This window comes from Leptopilina boulardi, unplaced genomic scaffold (genome assembly GCF_019393585.1).
Source record: "Leptopilina boulardi isolate dan_hultmark-lab unplaced genomic scaffold, ZJU_Lbou_2.1 LbouV2_193, whole genome shotgun sequence".
NCBI lineage: Eukaryota > Metazoa > Arthropoda > Insecta > Hymenoptera > Figitidae > Leptopilina > Leptopilina boulardi.
Window position 1 is genome coordinate 2,002,456 of NW_026137744.1, and position 23,743 is coordinate 2,026,198.

The 23,743-nt window shown below is 25.8% G+C and overlaps 1 protein-coding gene across 2 annotated transcripts; it reads left to right on the plus strand.

Annotated features, from left to right (window-relative positions):
- The first annotated feature begins 32 nt into the window (after window positions 1–32).
- LOC127277963 (myb-like protein X) lies at window positions 33–23,260 on the plus strand. Of its 2 annotated transcripts, none has more exons than XM_051299429.1 (8): window positions 33–172; window positions 6,249–9,953; window positions 10,181–10,253; window positions 10,579–10,841; window positions 11,122–11,277; window positions 11,404–11,717; window positions 11,845–12,895; window positions 15,050–23,260. In XM_051299429.1, the coding sequence occupies exons 2-8, from the start codon at window positions 6,273–6,275 to the stop codon at window positions 15,662–15,664; spliced, it is 6,153 nt and encodes a 2,050-aa protein (XP_051155386.1). In that variant the 5' UTR covers window positions 33–172; window positions 6,249–6,272; the 3' UTR covers window positions 15,665–23,260. The 2 variants fall into 2 exon arrangements, with proteins under 2 accessions (XP_051155386.1, XP_051155387.1); XM_051299430.1 differs by having other exon boundaries at window positions 10,181–10,211.
- Window positions 23,261–23,743: the final 483 nt, after the last annotated feature.

Below are 23,743 nucleotides of genomic sequence, written 5' to 3' on the forward strand. Positions count from 1 at the left end.
GGTCGTGTGATCTGTCACCAGGTGGCAGAGTTGTGCACCATGGTCAAAACAGTAGGACAGCGATAGCGTACAGACACCCTGCCTGCAACGGGACACCGTCTTTTTCTCGAGGATATTTTTACCGTTTTCCCCGAAAAACGACGGACTTTCAGCAGGATTTTTAGCCTCATAGGTAAGTTTATTCTGCATTGTTTCTATTAAGCCTATGTTTTATCATGCCTATAAGTGTTGAGTGGCATATCTAACACGAGAAATCCCAAGTCAGACTCGACCTTTTGTTTATTCGTGGCGATTTTTCGCAAAGCTTTCTCGGGAAATTTTCGATATATTAAATATACTAGAAAACGTGTTTTCAACGCGAGAAGTTACTATGTGCATTGAAATTAATATTGGGACAAAAATTTGTCAAATTACTAAATTCATTGTGGAGATATTACCGGAAATACTTGGAGGCATTTTCCTAGTCGGAAAGAGGCGCACAGTACATCCGTGTAAATGCAAAGTTTGTCACGTAATTTTTCTTGGCTAACAGGGCCGCATTCATCAACCCCACTAAGCTACGTATTTACTTTTATGCGGATATTCTCGACGTGCAGATTTTACATTTCGAAGCATTCTCATACTTTCGTGGGGTTCAGATTCTTTATACGCTATTTTCCATCCATGTTAGATATAGGAAAAGGTTAGTAGCAGCGTTCGAAATCAGCCATTCTCGACTACTTGTGATTGCTTTACTACTACTTATAATATGTCGGACTTCTTTCGTGAGATTTTTTTAATTAGATGATATACTTTATCGAGAAAACACATTTAATGATTCATCTTAGTTATTTGTATATTTCTTTCACATAATCTAGGTAAAATACCCAGTTTTTACTGTAGTTTTTAGAAAATACTTGTACGCGTCACTCCTCGAAATATTTATTATCTCACATAAAGAACAATATTTTTAACAAATTTATTTTTGAAATAGTTTTTTTTTTTTTTACTAATTAAACTATATACGTTCATAATTGTTTCAAACTATGTGAACTTGAGTTTGGATTTATCAATCCATTGATATTTTTGAAATAATATTGATAAGCATTTTTTAATGGCAAAATTACAGGATTGTAAACTTGAAAATACTTGTTGATTGTTATTGGAGTTGTCAATATTTTCAAAAAAGAAAAAAAAAAACTCATGGCATTTATAATAATGTTTTGTTTTATTTTATTTGTTAATTCATTTGTTTGGAAATAATTTTAAAGGTTATGTTTGAAATATCGTGTTATGGAGAATTGTTTATTTTTTTATAATTAAACAATAAAAATTTTTTAAAAAATAATTTACAAATTATGACAAAATATTGAATATAAACTAACAATCAATTAATTTAGTAATTATATTAGTTACTCTTAATTTTAAATATCTAGTTTTGTAATAATTATTGTTTTTGTCAAAGAAAAGGACTTTAGATAATGAAAAATATTTAATGATATAAATTTTATTGGAAATTTATTAAAAAAATTTATTTACAACAAATAAACTATTTTGGTTTTATTTTTATAATTGAACTTTCAGTCTTATTGTTTAAAAGTTGATGTAATTTTTTACAAGAAAAATAAATTTTAACTTTTATTTGTTCAGTTTAATTTCTAAATTTGAAAATAAAAAAAATATTTACTTAATAGATAATTAATTAATTTATTCAAAACACGTATACAAGTTAATTTATAAATCTTATAGAAATTTATATTTACATTTTAAATAAGTAATAATTAAAAAATTGATTTATGAAATATGTAAAACATTTTATATGTAAATTTTTATAAAAATATAATGAATAATTTAAAAAAAAAATTCTGTTATAAAAAATTCGACTAGTATTCCATTAAAAAAAAAAAAAAAAAAATTTGCTGTAAGAGAAAATTTGAAAATGTTTCACGTAATTCTTTCTTTGAAAAGTCGTGTATCTCATCTTATCAATTCAACGTTGATATGATGTATCTAATAACGATTCTGTTACATTTTGGAGTAAAATCTGCATCTAGAAATTGTACATTGTAAAAACATTTTCTATTATTTTCTTTTTTTATTAATTCTAAAAAATTAGTAATATTTAAAAAAATCAATCAACAAGTAATAATATTATTTAATTAGCAGCATTATAAAATAATTGATTAGAAAAATATGAGTACCATTTTAAAAACTATGAGCAGAGCTTCATTTATGTTTAAATTTGTAAGAATCTGATGAACACGAAAAGTAAAGTGAACTTTCTTACACCCCCCTTTTTTCTACTTTATTCCTTTAAGAAATTATATTTCTTTTGAAATTCGTTACTAGAGGAAAAGTGATTTTTAATTACCATTTAAAATTTCCCATATAGAAAAGTTTAATAATCATGTCTGTAATTTGTGAAATACCCATTAATTATGGCACCTGAAAATTCCTTTGAAATTGAAAATTGTTTTTCACGTGAAATTCATACAGTGCATTTACATATATATATATACCTTTAAGGCAAATTTTCATTAGCAAATTTTCGTTTCCGTCACATTGACTATATGGGTTTGTTGGAGTGGTGTTAAGTTTGAGTCGCAGGTATAAAGTATAAGGGGCGGGTATCGTATATTCGCATCAATGGATGTTCGAAGGATCCACAAGTTTAATGAGAGTTGTACACCTTACAAACCCTAGGACATTTGACTTGAACGGATGTAAATGTAATGCAAATTGTTTTGTAACTGTTTGTGATAAATTTTTCAATTTTTTTTTCTTGTTTATCGTGAAAATAGTGATATTAATATTTTGTAGAAAAAAAAATAAATGAATGAACATTGACGTGATTCTTTGAGAAGTGTATAAACTATTTCACGCCACTACCGGCTTGTGTTGCATTTCCGCCATAAGTTTTTCCGCGTGTACAAACACACAAATATTTGATGGTTATTTGTTTGACGTGTGAAAAAGTGCTTACGTACTTTTATTTTTAACAACAGTGAATAAATTTTGGCAATATTTCCACAAAATGCTTTCTATTAGGAAAACTAGACGGAAATTTCAGGTACTTAAAGAAAAATTGAAATTTTGTTTTGTGTATTTATATAAAATGTGTTGTAAAATTTCATCTCTTATCATTTTTTATATTATTTTATCACGTTACTTAAAATTTTATTTTTATCATTTATTGTATTTGATTATTTTTATCATTTATAATTTATTTTATCAATTTTATTATTTATGTATAGTATTTTAGTTGTATTTTAAGCATTTTAGTATTTTTACAATTTATATATATATATATATTGTTTTAATCCCTTTATTTTCTATTGATTTTAACATGATTTTTGCCATGCATATTGTTTTTATTAATTTTAATATGATGATCTTGAATAATATTAAATAATTCTCATGTAAAATGGAAACTTATATGTCTATTACATGAAAAATCTATAATGTCTAAGTAGGTCAGTAGTGGAAATTCTTTAACAACTTAAAATAGTACATTTTTCTCTTAATGTTAAATTCGTCAGATTCAATGTGGAAATCAAATGGCATTTATCTTATTTACACATATGTAGTTAATGACTGCTTTAATATTAGTTTCAATACTAATTAACTTATGTTAAACGAATCAATTTTTATTATTAATTTAAAAATTTAAACAAACGTTGTTCCCTGTTTTGTTTGTATTCATGTTTATTATAGAAAGCAGAAAAGTAGTTTACATGTTTTATTGAAGGAAAGAGAGTGTTGTAGAGCACTAGTGTAAACTGTAGCTTCCAGTGAGAGGTTAGAATACATTACTCAGGGATGGATTACTACATATATACTTGTATATAATTCTCTTTTTTCTCACAAATCTAAGCTCTAAACGTTGAAAATTAATTATGCAATTTAGATTTTTGAATAAAAATTGAAAATTAATTGATTTAATGATAAAACAATTAATTTTTTAATTAAAAATTAATATTTTTCTTAATTATTTTTGAGAGGAAAAAAATATTGTCACTGTATTTCAAAATGGTTCCCTTAAATAGGTAAATACATTTTTGAATTTATGAGAGTTAAAATGGATATCATGGAAGTTTGATATTCTATTAAGTATAGATTTGTTATTGGTTGTATTAGAAATTAGAAAAAGCTTGCTATATATGTATAAAAATAGAAAGTTTTTTTTTTATTTTCTTTGAGATCAATACTTTAATTACAATTCTAATAAAACGATAATATAAAGAGCTTTACTGTTAAATGTTAAATTTTCATTGGTATTTATTTTTTAATTTAATTTTAATTCAAAAATTTCATCGCAAAAATCACTTTATTTGATTTTTAAAACTTATGTTCATTACATTGTGTTAATAAATAATTTATTTTTATCACAATATTAATTGTATGGTTTGTTGATTTAGCAAATTTTATTGAAACAAAAAATTGAAAATAAAAAATAATTTATTTAAATTTATTTATATTTTGTTCAATAAAAATTTTTCTTAATTATAAAATCATGTTTTCGGAAAAAAATAACACGATTCAAAGTTACCATAAAAATGAGTAAAAGAGCAGGTAACTTGATTCGAAGTTAAAAGAAATTTTTTTTCCGATACTGAAGTCCTCGTTTATGATCAACGATTAGAAAACAGATTATTTTTTAAAATGGAAAATTATAAAAAAAATGTTTTTTATAATTTTTTTTTTATCAATAAACAGTGCAAGAAATATCTTTGAGCCAAAAAATTTATAGAATTTTTCATTTCAAAAAATATTTCATTAAAAATTGTTGATCATAAACGTTGTGAATTTTGAGCATCGAATTCTTTTTTTTTAATATAGATTAAGTAGCTGGGTTCAAAGTTACCAAAAAATTTTAACCGGGCAGGTAACGTGATCCAAAGTTAATAAAAATAATTTTGATAAGAATTTAAAGTTTCCAAAAATTTGTAACAAAATTAATACTTAGGGAAGAGTGAGGGATGATATTTAATAAACTATATTATATACTTACAATATTATTATAATTTTGATTTTTCTTATTATCTAAAAAATAAATGAAAACAAATTTTTTTTTTTAGTTTTATTTTTCAAGATCGAATATTAATTTTTCAAAAATTAAAAATATATTAACGTTAAAAAGTTTTTCAAACTAATATTTTATAGAAAAATTTTCTTTTGATTTATAACAACTTTTTACTAATTAAAAAATATTTATATCGACAATTAGTAGCCTAGAAATAAATTCTACAATGTTTTACAAAATTATTTTTTTTTTATTTTTTAGGACTACAGTTTTTTAAAATATGCTATGTAAAAAAAAGATTCAAAATGTTTACCTTCAAATCCAAGTTTTACATCTTTGTAACTAAATCTTGAAGTTATATCTACTATATGTGTTTGTTAAAAATTGTTTGACCATGGAAAAAAATTTTAATGATTCAATAGAAAAAATCGCTATAAAACGAGGCACTAGATAGATAATTTAATTCTACACATGATTCCCATTTATGACAGATTAGTAAATTTTTTTTTTTAAAAAAAAAGTAATAAATAAAAAAGGCATGAAAAACCGAGTATTTTGTGTGATTTTCAATAAAAGCAACTTTCAGTCTTTAAAAATGAGCCAAAAGTTTTGAACGTTCAAATGAACAAAATATTTTTTTTCAATCTATAAATTATTAAAAATTTTAATGTCAATGTAAAATAAAACATTAAATTAAACAAATATTAAATTAATAACTTCTTTTTAGATATTTCAAACAATAATTTTGGAATAAAATTCGTACTTAAAGAAGTTACAAAAAAAAAAAATTTTGTTCATTTGAACGTTCAAAACTTTTGGCTCGTCTTTAAAATTTCATAGGAAAAAAATACACAAATGGAACTTGATTATTAGAAAATAAAAATTATATATTAAAATTTTTAGAAAAAGTGTGCCGCAATCACAAAAGACAAGCTTGTGAAATAAATTTTTTTTTTCAGATTTAGAATTTAAAGATTGAAAGTTCTCTCAAGTAGAAATTCCACAAAATATTTTTATATAGAATTATTACAATTTTTCTCCAAGGTAAAATATTTTTAAAATTGCAATATTTTTATTTTATCAGGATTATATATGTATATATTTTTTTTTTTTGAAAATTTGATCAAATTTTCATTTTAAATCTCGACCCTAATATGTATTTGAATGACTATTTTTTAAATTAAATTTTTTAAGCAGTGAAAAAATAATTATTTTAATATAAAAAATTATTCGCGTGTCATTACAGGAGCCCAATGTGGGTGAAAGTGAGATGGCATCCAGGGAGAAAAGACCCTTAGCGCCTTCTAAATCAAAGCAGAAGGCGAGTGAATCTAGTATATCATCATCATCATCATCATCTCCCGATAGTAAAACGAAAAAAGGAGGAAAAACACTGCCAAACTTGAGACAACAAATTGCACGCGATATTCTAGAAGCAGTGGCAACAGGTAGCCAACTCCCACCAAAGTTAGAAGCTAGTTTGCCTCGTAAAAAAGCGCTCGAGAAGCTCAAGCGTAATCAGAAACTTCGATCGAAAGTAACTCTGATTAAAGCGAAGCAAAAAGTTGTGCCCATTAAAACTGCGAGAAGAATTAACAACACCGAGACGAAGAAAACAGTGAAACCAAGAAAGGTGAAACAATCATCGACAAGTGCTGAAGCTAAAGTTAATGAAACTGGAGTGAAAGGTGGTACAGAAAATTTAAATGTAAAAACAACTGACAACGAGGGAAAAGGAACTGAGACGGCGAATGTTAAAAGTGCCAAGATTATTACTAAAACTGTAAAGAAGAGTAAATCAACTAAAATTCCAGGTGACAGCGAGACTGGTGAATCGCAAGATAAAGAAACAAGTAAAGTGAATCAAAAAATCAGTAAGCGACAGTCAGACTCACCGAAAAATAGTGGCAAAGCAGTGAGAAAAATTGGCAAGAAATGTTTTGCCAATAAAGAATTTGGTGATTCATCACTTTTGAAAAATACCGATAAAAAAACCTTTTCTGAGGACAAAAGTTCTATTGATTTAACTATTGATGAGGTAATTGCTTCAATGTTGAGTGATCCTGAATTTGAAGAATCCGAAGAAAAAGAAGAAATCAAAGCAACAACCACTAAAAATAAGAATATGCTAGTGGGTGAAAGATCATCATCATCATTTTGTGACATTGAAATTAAAAAGGAAATAGACTGTGAAGATGATACGGAAGGAAGGAGCGAAGAATCGTCAGGAATCGAACAAATTATTCAAATGCAAAATCCAATTCAGACGAGGAGAAAAATTACAACACCAAGTCAAAGAAGTTTACGAAATGGAAAGCTTCGACAATTATCAGACTCTGGAATATCGATGGACATTGAGATGAAGCTGAGGGGAAGACTCAATTCTACTAATGATCATTCTTTGGAACAAGATAATACTTCCGATGGGATGATCGACACTGAATCCTGTTTTTCCGAATCGAGTGTTAATGAATCTCGAATTAATGTTCTTTCGAGTAAAGACAATAATTTATCCGTGACTAAAGAAGAGAAAATTAGTCATCTTGATGAAGTTATTCAATTTGTTTCAGAAATTGAAAATAATAATAATGGCGATCAGGTGGAGAGTATTGTTGAAGTTGGTCCAACGTTGAGATCAAAAGTGAAAACTCGAAATAGTGACGAAATGCAAATTGACGATGTGAAAAATGAAGATTCAAAGGCAGATGTAAAAATGATGGAATCTGTTGTTGAAGATTCAAAGAAATCCTTGAATCTTGATATTTTAAAGAAAGAAAGAATTTTTACGAAAATTGCCGATACACCGAGAAGTCGAAGAAACAGTTTAAATACCGATGTAAAGAAAATAAATCCATTCGCCTTTAGCTCTGAGAAAAATGATGGTTCATCAAAATCGCAAATTGATCAAATGATCGAGAGTATTAAATTAACAATTGCTAAATCAATTGAGAGTAAAATTTACGGTCAAGAAAAGGGAAAAGCTTTCGAAGGTTTAAGCAAAAGTTTCGATGTGCCAAAAATTGAAGAAGTTGTCGCTCCATTGAACACGGAAGTTCAAAAAATTGGATTAGAAGAACGAAACGAAGAGGAAATGCCCAATATATCCGAGCAGAAGATAAAATCAGACAATTCGGAAAATTCAGTGCCGAAAGTAGCCGATACAGCCAAAGAAATTGAGAAACTAGTCATGGGTGAAAATCAATTGATCGATTCTCAATCGCAAAAGAAGAATATCGACATGAATACTATCCAAGATTTAGTTCATCAAACGACGAGTAAAGCATCGCAAGAAAATTTAACAATTACGCAATCCAACAATGATGGGGCAATTTCGAAAAATTCACGTGAAATAATTGAAATAGAGGAAAATCTTAATTCTGACAATTTAAAGAAACCGGGGAGAAGTAAAGCTACTGAAGAATTATCTTCTGAGAAAATAGACTGTATAGTTGAGGGAATGTTAAAAAATGAATCTTTACAAATTGAGGATAATTTAATGGACACTTCAAGTTTGACAGCCGATTCGGAAACAAGTATTGTTTTAAATATTTCTTCATTAACCGATGAAGAGGAAAATTTAGAAAGCATTTCTATAAAAGTTGAATCTGACAATGTTGTCAGTATGACAAAAGTTCCTTCAACAGAAATTCAAATTTCTGAACAGAAAAATGAAGCGAATTCCAAGGCCGTTTCTTGTCCTAAAACTCAGAGCGATTCTATTTCATTAAACAATGAGCAAGAACCAAGTGAAAAAGAACATGTACATAATAAAAATAATCATTTATTGACTGATGGCTGTGATAATGTTACTGCAACTAGTGCACAAACAAAATTGACACACTCATCTTCTGAGACTGAGAAATTAGTGGCACCGAACAACGATAGTTCCTTGAATGTTAGTAATAAAGAATCATCATCATTATCATCATCTGAGAGTCTACAAAAAGAAGATCCAAACAATTCAAAAGAGGAGGATCTAAAGATCGTCGAGGACAAAAAAAGGGTTTTACGAGGACGAGAAAAGCAAAAGAAAGTAGATTCCAAATTTTCAAATCAATCCAACGATAATGTGGATACAAAAATAAAAGATGAAGAAAAAAGTGAGATGGAAACAACTCAAAGTAATGGAAATATATTATCGGAAGTTCAAACTACTCAATCTTTGAATAAAGCTCAAAATATCACTAAAGACGAAGTAATTTGTTCAGAAGTTCCAGTTCGAACAAGACGTACACGAGAGAGTAAAAAAACAGTTACAAATAATACAAATCTCAAGCCCAAACGAAATAATAAAAAAGAAGTGAAAAAATTCGATCAACAAAATAAAGAAGAAACATTACTTGACAATGAGGTTGCTAAAATTAATGAAAATAAACTTCAAAATAAATATCGAAAATCAATGGAAGAATCTAAAACACCACGTGGATGTTCAGTACCTTCGACAAATAAAAATCAAACAATTAAAATTCAAGACAATACATCAAATAATCGAAGTAAATCGGAAAATGATTTAGAAAATATGCAAAATTCACAGAGAAGTAGTACAACAAGTAATGGAGAAAGTTTTATACCAAAGGATTCCAATAATGAAAATTCTACATTGGACGATGAGAAAAGTACGAAAACACTTGACAATATGCAAAAAGATTCTGATGAGGCATCAACATCGGGCGAATCATCGAGTAGTATAATACAAGAAACTCCAGAAGAAAAAGCGAGAAAAGAAACTGTTTTTCGTTTATTGGGACTTGAATCGTGGGAAAAAGCTGCTGAACGTTTAAATCATCAGAAAGCTAAGAGGGAGCAAATATCAGGAAGTTTGAAAATGAGAATTCCAAAAGGACGTGATAAGGATAAAATGAGATCTCGATCACCGTTGAAGATGGTCTTGAAGCAGGGACGCGCTGACGGTGAAGGGGATTCACCCGAGTTTTACACCATTCAAAAGGAGGTATGTATTTTCTTATTTTTACACTTTAAAAAGAAAAATCATCTCTTAAAAATATTTTCCCTTTATTTTTTCTTTTTTTTATATATATATATATATATATCAAATATTTGTATAAAATTTTATTTTAAAATGATTCACTTGCTACATTTATTATTTCTGTTTTAAAAAAAAAATAATAATAAAACTAATTATCGTACGCTAATAGATTGTTCATCATTTGTTTTCAGTGTGGAACCAGTGTGGGAGAAAGCAGTTCTGGTGCGAACCGAAAGTTGACTACTAACCACAGACACTCTTGCGGTAATCCTGGTTGTGGGAATAACTTTGTTAATCGAACCTTTTCCTCAAACGCTTATCAAAAATCTCACAATTATGCTTTCTTGCAAAATGAAAATAATGCACGAAAATTCATTGAATTTTTAAATACTTTTTTTTTATTACCTTTATCACACTTAATAACAATAATAAATCTTTGGTTTTGGCTCTGAAAAAAAAAATTGATAAAGAATCTAATGAAATTTCGAAAAAAAAATTGCATGTCTTATGCTTTGCTTGAAAAAAATAAATATCTCAAAATTCGAGGGAACTTTATATCCTGATGGTGATTTATTCATATATTATATAGATGAAGACAATGATGAATCACAATCAAAGGATCGTCAATCTTTGGTAATACCAGAGAAATCCTCATCATTTTCTATTCATCCTGGTCGCTGTTGTGGCGATGTTTGTTGCTATTGCTTTGGGAAATTTGGCTCGTTAGATACACCAATGCATTTGGCGCAAATGAAATCAGATGAAAGACGGCAAAAGATATTGAATCTTGAAAGACATCTGACGAAAGATTCTTGTCTGTGCGATGCTTGTTATCGTCATATTGACAGAAAGGTAAGAAACTTCAACAATTGAAAATAATTTAATTGAAAATAAACGTAAATTTTAAAATAATTTTTGAATGATAATTTCAATTATTTCATGAAATTTTTGAGTATGATTTCAATTATTTGAATTAGAATAATTTTCATAAATCAGACTCAAAAAACTTTTAAGAATATAATTTTTAAAAATTAAATTATTTAAAACTAAATTTTATTTTCAATACTTAATAAATAATATTAATGATAATTAATTGTTGATAATAATGAAGTAATTTTTGATTTTTTAAAAGGCGAATCAGAGTCCAACAAATATACAAACGAAACCACAAAAACAACATAGACAATATTTGGTACCAAAATGCTGTGCACGTGGCTGTGTAGAACCCGCGAGGCATCATGTCAGACGTCGTTGGCTTCAAAAAGTTAAAGTTGGTCTTCGAAGTGAGGTAAGTTTACTGGTATACATAATATATAATTTTTATTAGTATTTATTTAATAATTAAATAATAGTAATTGTTAAATTATACATTTGCAATTTTTATCCATTAAAAAATGTTTAATTTTACTTTTAGGTGGACATTAATTGGGAATCGAATCAACTCACTTCAATGTCATTTTGCGTAAATCATTATCCCAAAGTCGCAAAGTTCCTAAATTGTGGCCTGTGTAAGCGACGCCTTCAAAAAAATCAATCTTTCCCTCTCAATTCTCAGGAAACGATTGAATTGAATCGACGATTTATACCTCAAGGAATGGATATTCCCACAACTGCCGGTACTTTTGTTTGCAAACTCTGCCGATGCTTTACTTCCCTTCAGCTTAAATACAAAGATATCGACAATATGCATAAAACCAATAGAGAATTCTGCAAAAAATACAAAGCAAAGTAAGTTAATTATTTCATTTTATTTTCTCTCTTTTTTTAAAAAAAAATTTCTCTTTACTTTCATTTAATTAATAAAGTGTTTGTTTTACTAAACTTTGTAAATTTAATTATTGAATATTATTTGCAGAATTTTAAGTAGTCGTCTCTCAGGAGGAATGGATAACGAGATGGATGATATGCCAACTAATCAAGAATCAAAAGACAAAGACAAGGAGAAACAAAAGAAAGTCAAGAGTCCAACACAAACGAAAAACAGTGCATTGAATTCAAAATCATCGAATAATGCCAGTAATTTGACAAATCCTAGTTTGGAAAAATTAGTTGCCAAAACAAATAAACAAGATGAGGAGGAAGAAAGTCCATCGCCAATAACTGTGATTGAAAGAAGTGAACAATCAGCTAAAAGTGACATTAAAAATGCGAGTACAAGTAATTCCAATGAGTCGACATCATCAATACGAAATGATGTACAATTTGTTGCGATTGAAAAGACTATTGAGAAATTGAAGAAACGTAAAGCATTGGAGGCACTTAGTTTTACAAGTACAAATACTAGTGAGTCTAGTGAGGGTGCAAATGTTGTTGAAATTCTCGCTATGGATAAGGAAGTTACATTAACGAGACTGCCAAAGAAGATGAGAACGAGCAATGATATTACACCAGTTGTACAAAGACTTGGCGCAAATCCATCAATAAGTGTACGAACACTTTTCCCAGGCGAAGAGGAAATGAATCTTCATGCCAACATTGAATTTGGAAATGTTAGGGAAGTTACGCCTCAAGGTTGGGAAAAGTGTGCAACTATGATACAATATGATCGTGATACAAAATTACTTTGGCAGGAATTACAAAGGCCTTATGGTAATCAAAGTTCCTTCCTGAGACATTTGATTCTGTTGGAGAAATACTATAGATCTGGAGATTTAGTTCTCGCTCCAAATGCTTCGCGAAATGCAATTAACTATTCGACTTCGGTGCACAATCGTTTGATCTCGTATGAGGGCCCGGAGAAAGTGGATGAACCGATTATGGAACCGGTGACAATTGACTATACGAATGCAAGGAGATTAAGTGGAGGATTCGTAGTTGAAAGGGATCGTGTACCACCTACGAATACAACAACGTCTTTCCTCACTACCAGTACACCAAATCTTCCCAGCACTTCGCAAACTTTCAAGGTTCGTTTCTTAAAATATTGTGATTACAAATTTTCATTTATTCGCCTTTTTTCACCTATTATTTTAAAAACAATTTTTCGTTTGTTTCTTTATTTTTTTTTTTTTGAAATTCCGATTTTTGAAAAATTTGTTTTCTCCTAGCACAATCATTTGTGTTTTTTGTTGTAAAATTGCTTGAATTTGTTTTCACTATCTCTCAAAAGAAAATAATTTTGTTTGCTAATGGTTATAATGGAAAAAATTAATTTTTAGAAAAAAAATAACTAAAGAAAATTTTTATATCGTTGAAAGAATAACCTATATTTTTTTAAAATCATATTATTAACAATTCTTACGTGAATATTGAATTTTTTTCAAGACACATTGGACAAAAAATAGAAAAGTCAATTATTCTTTTCTGTTTTAAAATTTAAAATTTCATCTCCCAAACAAAATTATCATACATTATTTCAAAACTTAAATGTATTAAATTAACTGTTTTCCGAGCAATTAAAAAAATTTAACTATTTAAAGAGCCAAGACAAAATGTTTTTTCAAATAATGTTAAAGAAATTCTAAACTCAAAATGAATTTCAAATTTTTTAAAATAGATTATTATTTGTTTAAATCACTTTTATTCTATAAAAAGAGGCAGTTTATAAAAAGCTCTTAAAATTGAACTTAATTATTTTAATCTAGCTGTATTTTAAATTCTAGATTTTTTAAAAAAACAGAATCAAATTTTTTTAAAGTATGCATTTTTTTTTTATTGAAAATAAATTTATATTTCTTCTTATAAGTATTTAATTTTCTTCAAAAAAATTTAGATTTTTTAAAATACACTAAGTTTTTATCGAAAGTTTCAAAAATTTTATTTTAAAAAATTAATTTGAAGAGTAAGTAACTTTTTCAATATTTGAAATTTAGTTTACAATATTTGAAATTCCTAGAAAACTTGAAATTTTTAGGAGAATAAAAAAATGTTTTAAAATTGAAAAAAAAAAAAAATAAAAAACCACGAAGCTGAAGTACGCAACGTTTATATGAACGATTTTTAAAGAAATAATTTTTTAAAATGAAAAATTCTATAATTTTTTGCCTAAAAAATATTTTTTTATAATTTGTTAATTAATGAAAACTACAAGAAATATTTTTTAGGCAAGAAATTATAGAATTTTTCATTTTAAAAAATTATTTCTTTAAAAATCGTTTATACACGGAAAGAAGGTTTCATTTATAAAGTGAGTGCCTTGTTTGACAGATAAAAACAGTGGGCCAAGCACAATTCATACTTAAAGAAGTTACAAAAAAAATTTTGTTCATTTGAACGTTCAAAAACTTTCGGCTCATAAATTTTTAGAAATTTTTAAAATTTGTTTGCCTATTTTTCAAGGAAGAAAAAAAAGGATAAAAGTTTTAAGAAATTAAAAATTTTTCTCTAATATGTTTAGGTTTTCGAAGGTATTTTTTTATTTCCCTGAGAATTTCAGGTGTTGTATATTTTAAATTTTAGATCATTATTATGAAGAAAAGAAGTTAAATGCTTTGTAAATCTTTAATTCTGTTCCCAAAATATTAAGTACTTTTAAAATAAATTCTTACAGTTCGTTTATATTTCAGAAAAGTTTTAATTTTAGTTATTCAAAATTGTTTTTAAATTTGCAACAGCTAATGGATTTAAAAAAGGGAACATTTTTTCAAAATTTAAAAGAAAATTTAAAAAAATTCAATGTTTTTAACAATATTTGAACAGAACGTCTTTAAAAGAAATATTATTCCTTGTCTCGAAAAGAGTTTTAAAAATTTTTTATATAATTTTTTATTGTTGAAATATTTTTCACAGCACAATTGAGCGAAAATCTATTGTAGTGTTAAATAAATTTTTAATTTCATATATTTCTTTATCTTATATAAAGGAATTTTTTTTTATTCTTTTCTTTGTCTTCTATTTTAAAGAAAATTTTTCACAATTTTTAACAATGGTAACTATAATCACTGAAAATATAAAAAATTCGTTAAAAAAACATTTAATAATAAAATTTGTTCCATTGCGTAACTTTAAAATTAAAAAATTGTTTTAAAATACTTTTTCAAGAAATTAAAATAATTTTTTTTAAAAAAATTACATTATTGTTTTTCATTTTTGTCTAACTATGTTTGATCTGTTTTTTCAAGACGAATTCACCACGAACAATGAAAATAAATCCTGGGGTGTCAATAATGAAAAAACCACCGACTCTTCAACGACTGAGTTTTCCGTCAACCAGCGGAAGTGGAAGTTCTATCACTCCAACGAAACGAAAAGATCCTCAGAAATCACCAATGCAATATCGTCGAGGTAAGGTTTTTGAAATGAGTGAAACTGAATATAAACGATTATTAAATTATAAACAACAAAAGCAACAAACATTGTCCGAAAAGAATTCGCGTCAATTGAATAATGGTCCAGTAGGTGGTGGTAATACTGCAAATAGTCCACTACCGGGTCTAAAGCCAGTGTCACAAAATCAAAAAGCCCATTTTGTCCCACAAACACAATTTCAAAAGCATTTAAGAATGCAACAAGAAATGTTAAATCGACAGAGTCGTAGTGATTTTGAACCACTTGTTTGTGACATGAGACAACTCTCAAATGAAAATACACCGACGCAAAATTTCCTCGGCAATTTAAATCTACCAAAATCAATTCAAGTAACAACAAAACCATCAATTCCGATTCCAATATTGCCGAAAATTCCAAAGTCCTTAACCGTGATACCACAAACAGTCCCGAGATCTGCCGAAAAGTGAGAATTTTATCGAGAAAGAGAGAGAGAAAAAAAAATACATTTTTTTTTCTTTTTTTTCCAAATAAAAAATGATAAATAATAAAATAAAGTCGGACGTAATTTTTCGGCTAAGCCTTTTTCTGTCACTGCGTGCTACAAGCTGCCTCTTGTATAATAAGTAATCTACTTCTGCCGTTTGCTCCAAAACTCAAAAAAAAGAAAAAAAAAAAAAACTTAAAATTTCTCATGATTTAACAACTATAATGCATACTATATAGTTATATAGATGAGCATATAGTAATCATGAGGGATAATAAAAACAGGAGTGGAACTATTATACCGATATAAGTTTGTAACCAAAGCTCTGACGTGAATGACAAACATATAATTTATCTATTTTCGAAGAAAAGTGCCTAAAAGAAAAATAAGTGACACGTGAGTAGTCGTTAATTTCTATAATATTCTTATTCGCTTAATTAATCGATAATAGGCTTGTATACATAAATTTATATATATATAAATAGAAATAATAGAAGAAAACACGACTCGTCGAAATAGTTTAGTTTAAAATTCATATCATATGAAAAAAAAAATATATATTACTATTATTATTATATATATAGCAGTTTCTTTTTTTTATTTTTTAATTTTTTTTTTTGACGATTTTCAAAAATAACCGTTAAAGACGAAATTGTTCATTGGTGAACATTGAGAAAGCATTCTTTTCAAGAAGATTTAATTTTCTTATTTTGCATCTTTGAATGCAGCGAACAAAACAAAGAGACTGCAGTCTTTTAGAGACTATCGGCAGTAAACAGTTCTCTGCTGAAAGTATATATATATATATATATAAATATACACTTATATATATATTGCTCGATAACACGAGTATAATATTATCATAATTATTATTTTTTATTATTAAATAATTAATATTATTATTATTATTATTAATATTACTACTACACTATTATTATCATCATAATGATTAATATTACTATATAATTATTATTCGTAATAATAATAACAATAATAATTATCATTTGTAATTATACTTAATATTATCATTTGTAATTATTTGCCCGAAAAAAATTAGGTACATCGTTTATTGTACTATGCGTTAGGTATCGCGTTGAGCTTATTTATTATACGTTATTAAATATTGCAATGTACATAAATAATGAATTATCGATTAATAGTATATAATTTCAAAAAAAAAAAAAAAAAAAAAAAAAAAAAAAAAATAGGCAATAATATTATTGTCGATTGGTAATTTTTTTGGTCTGAAGAAAGAATTCCTTAAAAAATAAAAAAAAAAAAAAACTCGATGCGATCGTCGATTATAATGGGAGCCACTGAACTATTTAAATTTTTCGCTATTTTTTGGAATAATTATTTAAAAATGAAAACTTTTTTTCTTATTTTCTAAAAAAACAAAATGTGAAATAAACTGTTTTAGGAGTTATAGTAAATTGAAAAAGTGGCACTATTTTTGTATGTTAAATAAGGATGTAAAAAAAAAATCGAAGCATCTTGAATTTTTTTTTTTTGGTTATAGGCTATAGACGGCTGTTTTGCGGGTGATAGATTTTTTTTTTTTTTTTTGTAAATAGCTTATTATAATGTTTAAATATAATAATTTCGTTGGGCCCGAGTGCGCGAAAAATAAGAAAAATATATAAAAAAAATAAAATAATGATTCTACTGTTGAGGAATATTATATAGGAATAGGAATCATTTCAAAGTGATAGATATTTGTTTTTCTCAATCAATATTATTATGCTCATTGAGCTCGATAGTCCGATAGTCGATAAATGTTTTTCATTTAAATTTCGTTGCTGTTTTACTATTTTCTAATAATTACAGAAAAATTTTATCAAAAAAAAAAAAAAAAAATAAGAAATTTGTCATAAAATACAAATTTTTTTAAAATTATAACTTTTTTACTTGCTTTTGAATATATAATCTATTTTCTCAAAAAAAAAATATATATATATATTTCTTCTATATTTATACATTTTTTGTCAATATTGAAGTAAACGTTTTTTCGATTGATTGCAAGAAAAAAAAACGTTTTGATTGGTATTTGATTTGGACCATGACATTTTTGTTTTGTCCATTTTTATTTTTCATTTTTTTTTTTTTTTTTTAATTGTTCTTTTTTTCCCCCTAGGAATACTGTTAATCAAATAAATTTGCTACTTTTCGTGATTGCTAATATACCTAGTATAGGTAGAAATTTCATTCTTGTAAATAACGGTAAATTTTATAATGAATTTGCGAACATTATCTTGATTAAGACTTTGCACTTAAGAACGTTACGGAGTTTATAAAGAAAGAAAGAAAGAAAGAAAGAGAGAGAGAGAAAAAAAAAGAAGAAAAAGATGAAGAAAATATAATAAAGGGCACTCATGATAAATTTTGCTGATACCTAAAAGGGAAATGTTCACATGACTCATACGTTGAACTATAATAGTATATTATACATATATATATAAATATTTAAAAATAGCGAATGAATTATCATGCATAAGGTACTCGTTGATACCTTAATATAAATGCTCTATTTTATTAAGGATATTTTTTATATATCTATATATATATATATTAAAAAAAAAAAAATGTATATTGAATTAAAGTGAAATTATGCAGTCGCTTGATAATCAGAAAAAAAAATTGTTGAAAAAAGAGTATTAATTTGTGACTAAAAGCTTTGAAGATTTCAAATGATTTAGAATAACGATTCGTTACTCGATTCACGAATATTGATGATATAAATTGATAATATCACTTTTTTTGGCATTTTTTTTTTTATGTAATACACAAAATTATTTTTCAAATTTGCTTTACAATTTTGAAATTGCTGGTTTTTTTTATAGTAACAGCTTCATTATCTTCTTATTCATTTAGACTTTAAATAGAAATTTTTTTTATATATCAAAAATAAATTTTCAATAAAGTTTTGAGAATTTTGAAATAATATCCTAGTGGAAATATATATAATAATTGTTGATAGTGAATCATCAAAGAATGAAGTTGATATTATCAATTTATATTATATTATATCTTTAGTTGTAATGACGATGATGACATTGTTCGTCACTGTACTCGCATTTTTTATTTTATTTTTTTTTTTTTGTATAATGCATCGTCATGACGCGTGGATTGTAGAGGACGCGTAAGTAGTTACAGCGTGGCAGTAGTTTTGACCTGGGTATAATATCTGTCTGATCAGTCTGTGTTTGACGGTCTCTTACTACTGCGAAGCGAGGCTCATTGTAACAAAGCGTTAATCGAAGCGAGACGCCGACGCCCGACCTTCTCAAGCTACTAAAAGTATATACCTGTTTTTACCTGAATGCTTTCTAGAATCCAGATTAATGCGCCTTGCCGCTCCTTGGAATCCTGGCGAAATAATCTAACTTAACAAGGGGTAGCGCGCAAACATTTTAAATATTATACGTTTAAAATCGTTAAATCAGCTCAAAAAATTTGAGTTTTTTTTTTCCTTTTTGATTTCAATTAATTAATTTTTTTTTTTTTTTTTTCATGAAAATAGTTCTTTTTTTTCAATTTTTAAATTCTGATTATAATATAATTATTAATAGGTTTAGTCTAGAAAAAATTGTCTAGTTCGATTATTTTTAATTTTAAGACAAAAATTTTTTTCAGTTGTCAAGAAAAAAAAAAGTCAAAAATGATTAAAAATCTTTATCCATTTTTTAATAGAACAAAATTATAAATTAAATTTGAATTTAACTTTCATAAGTTAAATTTTATAAAAATAATCCAAATCTAAATGATTTTTTCTATAATAAACCATAACTTTTATAATTGGATTAAAAATAGAACGACGTACGAGATTTTGTTTAAGAAAAAAAAAAAATATTTTTGAATTTTTAAATTTAGTTATTGAATTTTGGAATATTTAAATTAGTTAAATTTAAATTAAAGTATATTTACGAGAAATATTTTTTGATTTAAATATTTGAAAAAGTTACCTTTAGAAAATATGTACATTAAATTTGAATTTATGTGATAAAATTTTTGAATTGGAAGGAATATATTTACTCGATAAATGATAAATGGTCAAATGAGAATGATTTTCGTTAAAGCCAATAATTTTAAATATAAAAAGAAAAACAAAAAAAAAAAAAAAAACATTTATTTTTTAAATGGAATGAAGAAATTTGTAAATATAAAAATTTAAATAATTAGCATTTCGACTTAGTATATACCTGAATTATTTTTAAATACAATTATCAAAAAAAGAATGGGAAAAAAATTTAAAAAATATTTGCAAATTTTTAAAAATAGGAAACTTGACATATACTATTACATCTTTTAATTTTTAAAATGTTGATTCATAAATTATCTTATTTTATTCTATGTAGATTTTCATGTTAAAATTAATGAAGACATAATTTAAAAAAAATTAAGTTTTTCAAATTTTTTGAACTGACGAAATATTTTTTCCCCTATTTTTTCTTTTTTATTTTTGAAGATATTAAAATGTTTTCAATTAAGTTCAAATGTATAAAAATTTATTGGAAAATCATTGAGATTTTCATTATTAAAAAAGAAATGATTATCTTGTTTTTTATTGTTAATTAACTTTAAATTATCATCAATTTGTTTTATTGGTGAAATTGTATTTTTTTATATCGATTATTTGAGGGAAAAATAATCCTGAGAAGGACTTTTGTCGACGTTTAGCTACGATGTAAAATTTTCAAATTGAATACTGTAAAAAAAAAAGAAAAGAAGCGTTAATAAATTTGAGAAATTTGTGCTCAATTAAGCAATAAGGACAGAATATGAATTAAAAAAAAAAATATTGTTGTCGTCAGATTTGTTAAATCTACGCGATGATAGTTATTCTCGAAAGCAGTTGCGATGGCTATTTTTGATTTGGTGTCGGTGATTTCAGTGTAAAAATAACATTATATCGCGTGTTAAATTGTCGTTAAGCGTTTGAAAAATTTGGCCAGTAAAAACGTTTCAACCCTATTTTATTTTGTATATGATAAAATTCATATCTGAAATGCTTTAATTTTTCCCACGGAAACAAAGAATAAAAAAAGTTGAACGTAAAATAACTTTTTTTTCGGTTTTTCGTTATTAAACTAAAGTAGTTTACTTTTATTTTTAAGATAATTTTATCAATGTAGAAAATCAAATTGAATATATGGTATACTTTTGAATTTTTTAATTCTAAAGAGCCATGAAAATCGATTAATTTTTTTTTTTTTATTGACAACTTGTTATTTTGGTCTCTTCTTTTTTTTTTTGTAAAATAGTTTTTTTTTCCTTTTTTTGAGAAATACTTTATTTGTGACTATAAATGACAGTTTTTTTTCATACTTGTCCCCCGTATGAAATATATAAATATGTGTATATTTTTTAATAATAATTTTGTAAATATATTATTTGTAAAAAGTAAATTCATCTCATCATTATATGTTGATGATTGAAAATTGTAGCTCTTGTTTTTTCAATCGAGAGTAACTTTCAGCGTGTTCAGATGACCGTGTTTTATTCGATTGAAATTAAGGGCTGTGTATTGATTTTTATTAATCAATAATAATCAAATCATCTAATTTTATAATTTATTTTTAATGAAAGATTAATGAAAATATCGTTTCCGATTAAAAAATTTTAGATATCATCAGATCTTTTTTTCAAATTAGGTTTCTTGATATGATAATTATGATTATTTAATATTCAAGATTTAAATAATCATATTATTATTATTATAATTATTATTTTTTGAAATTATTTAATCAACATTTATGTATTTAAGATAATTTTATTATTATATATAAATTATTCAACGAAAATTATCATTTTAATTAGAAATGAATGAAAATGAAATTAAAATGAAAAAAAAACGAATTAAAAATGAAAAAACTAAAAACAATTCTTTTATCATAAGAAATGAATTTTTTTTTATCTTATGTAAAAAAAAGATCTGGTGAATTTAAGTTGATTATCTTCAGAGATCTAATCGTGTTCAAATTTCGACTGGGAAAGAAGAAGAAAGAGATTATAAAAAAAAAACGATGTGCAGGAAAAATAAGCGGGAACTGAGTTTAAGTTTAAAGAATTCTATTTTCTGATAACAAAAGATATAATACGTGTTCAGACGAGGCGATAAGCTTATTAAATATTAACATTTAAAAGTCTTTTTTCCAAAGTTTAATTTCTTTAGTAAAAATGAGAAAAGAAATATTTCTGAATTAATTTCCCAATTTTCTATTTTAGCGTCAATTATAATAACAATTATCTAGTTCAATATAATAGGGGACCATTTACAAATTTATTTAAAGTCAATAAATTTTGGAATCAAGACTTGAGAAAAATGTGAGGAAAAATAATTCAGAAATAAAGAATGTTCAATTAAATGTATAATCGAAGTAATTAAGAAATTAGAATTTACTAAAAAAAAAAATTAAATTCAACTATAAATGTTAACAAGTTATTGGATTTTGCATTTAGAATATATAAAAATGTATCTCTTATATATTTTTTTACAAAATGAAAAATCACGTATCAAACAACGTAAAATATTTATCGATTGTATATATAAGCCTTTGGTTATTTTTTCTGGCCTCTGGCATATATTATAATATTCGTCGAATGAATTTGATTGAGAAAATTTTATTTTCATAGAAATTTGGATAGAACTATTTCGATTATTTATAAATATATACATATATAATTTTATATTAAACTCAAGAACTCTTTTTATTTTCTTCAGCAACAATTTTTGTAAACCATAAACTTTTAATATATTTGGTATCAATTCTAGATGAAATGTTGAGTTAACTCGAAAAGGATTGATATATACAAGCGAAAAGAAAAGAGACACAATCGTCGATATTTTTACGAATAATAAATGTGACGGTTTTTCGATAAAAAGCTTGTGTCGTATACGAAATGGAGAAGAAAAAAAGAATGACAATTTTGAACATTTTTTTTTGTTTTACCAGATATGAGATCCATTTTGTAAAGGGATTTAATAATTCTTAATTGAATGTTACGAGAATTAAGGAAAAATAAATTAAATAAATATTTCTTTTCTCATTTACGAAATGGAACTCAAATTATTGTGCTCAGTTCTTTTTTTCGTCTCAGAGTATCCTTTTTATATCAATAAGAAAAGAAAAAGAACTATTTTTTTTTTTTTTTTTATTGTCTATTATGCGAATAGGTGCTCTCTGAACGAATCTCGTATTTCACAATTAAAGAATCGATTATTAATACCAATTGAAAAAATTGCGGATAAATAATAAAAAGAAATAAATACATACATTCGTTTATAGAGCGTTGTCAATAATTATTATTTGCTCTCGAAGAATCCTATACGCGTTGTGTTAATAAGTGCCTATAAAATTTTTGATAAACTAAAAGAAAAAAAATCGTTCATCGATAATACGATTTGCGAATGTTTATCATGATAAGAAATGCAACCATTTTGTGAAATAATGTTTTTTTTTGAGGGGGATGGAGAATAAGTATTCTGATGGATTCTCTCAGAGCATGGAAAATGATATATATATATATATTTGTGTGTGTCATGTGATCAGGCACGTATGTTTTTTTTTCTTTTTTTTTTTTTTTTTTTAATAAATTATCTTTCATCATATTGAGGTTGAATTATGATCAGCGCATCGCGGGTCTTATAGTTATCAATATTACGTTATTTAAATTAATTATAATATTAACTCACGTTACTACAATTATAACAACCTTTGTTTATTTAGTTATAATATGTATTAGTTATTTAGTTCTCTATCCTTTGTATATACTCGCAGGACTTAATAAAAATACCAAAAAAAAAAAATTTGATTTTCTTGTTCTATTTCCTTATTTCTATTTCCTCAAATTCTTCTTTTTGGAAATTTCTAAAATTTATTTTTTAAAAACTGACCAAAATTACATATCTCCTTCAAATTATCTTTTTATTTTGAAAATTTCTAAAATTCTCGTGTTTTTTTTATTTATTTTTCTTTTTTTTTTTTTTTTGAATTATCTAATATTTTCTAAAATTCGACTTTTTTACTTTTTCGATTTTTTTGTCAATAATGATAAAACTTTC

What these genes read in the sequence shown, in the direction of transcription:
- LOC127277963 (XM_051299429.1), top strand. Translation starts at nt 6,273, where the DNA reads ATGGCATCCAGGGAGAAAAGACCCTTAGCGCCTTCTAAATCAAAGCAG. An exon ending in AAGTTGGTCTTCGAAGTGAG is followed by an intron (nt 11,278 to 11,403) that starts GTAAGTTTACTG and finishes TTTTACTTTTAG; the next exon opens with GTGGACATTAATTGGGAATC. An exon ending in TGCAAAAAATACAAAGCAAA is followed by an intron (nt 11,718 to 11,844) that starts GTAAGTTAATTA and finishes TATTATTTGCAG; the next exon opens with AATTTTAAGTAGTCGTCTCT.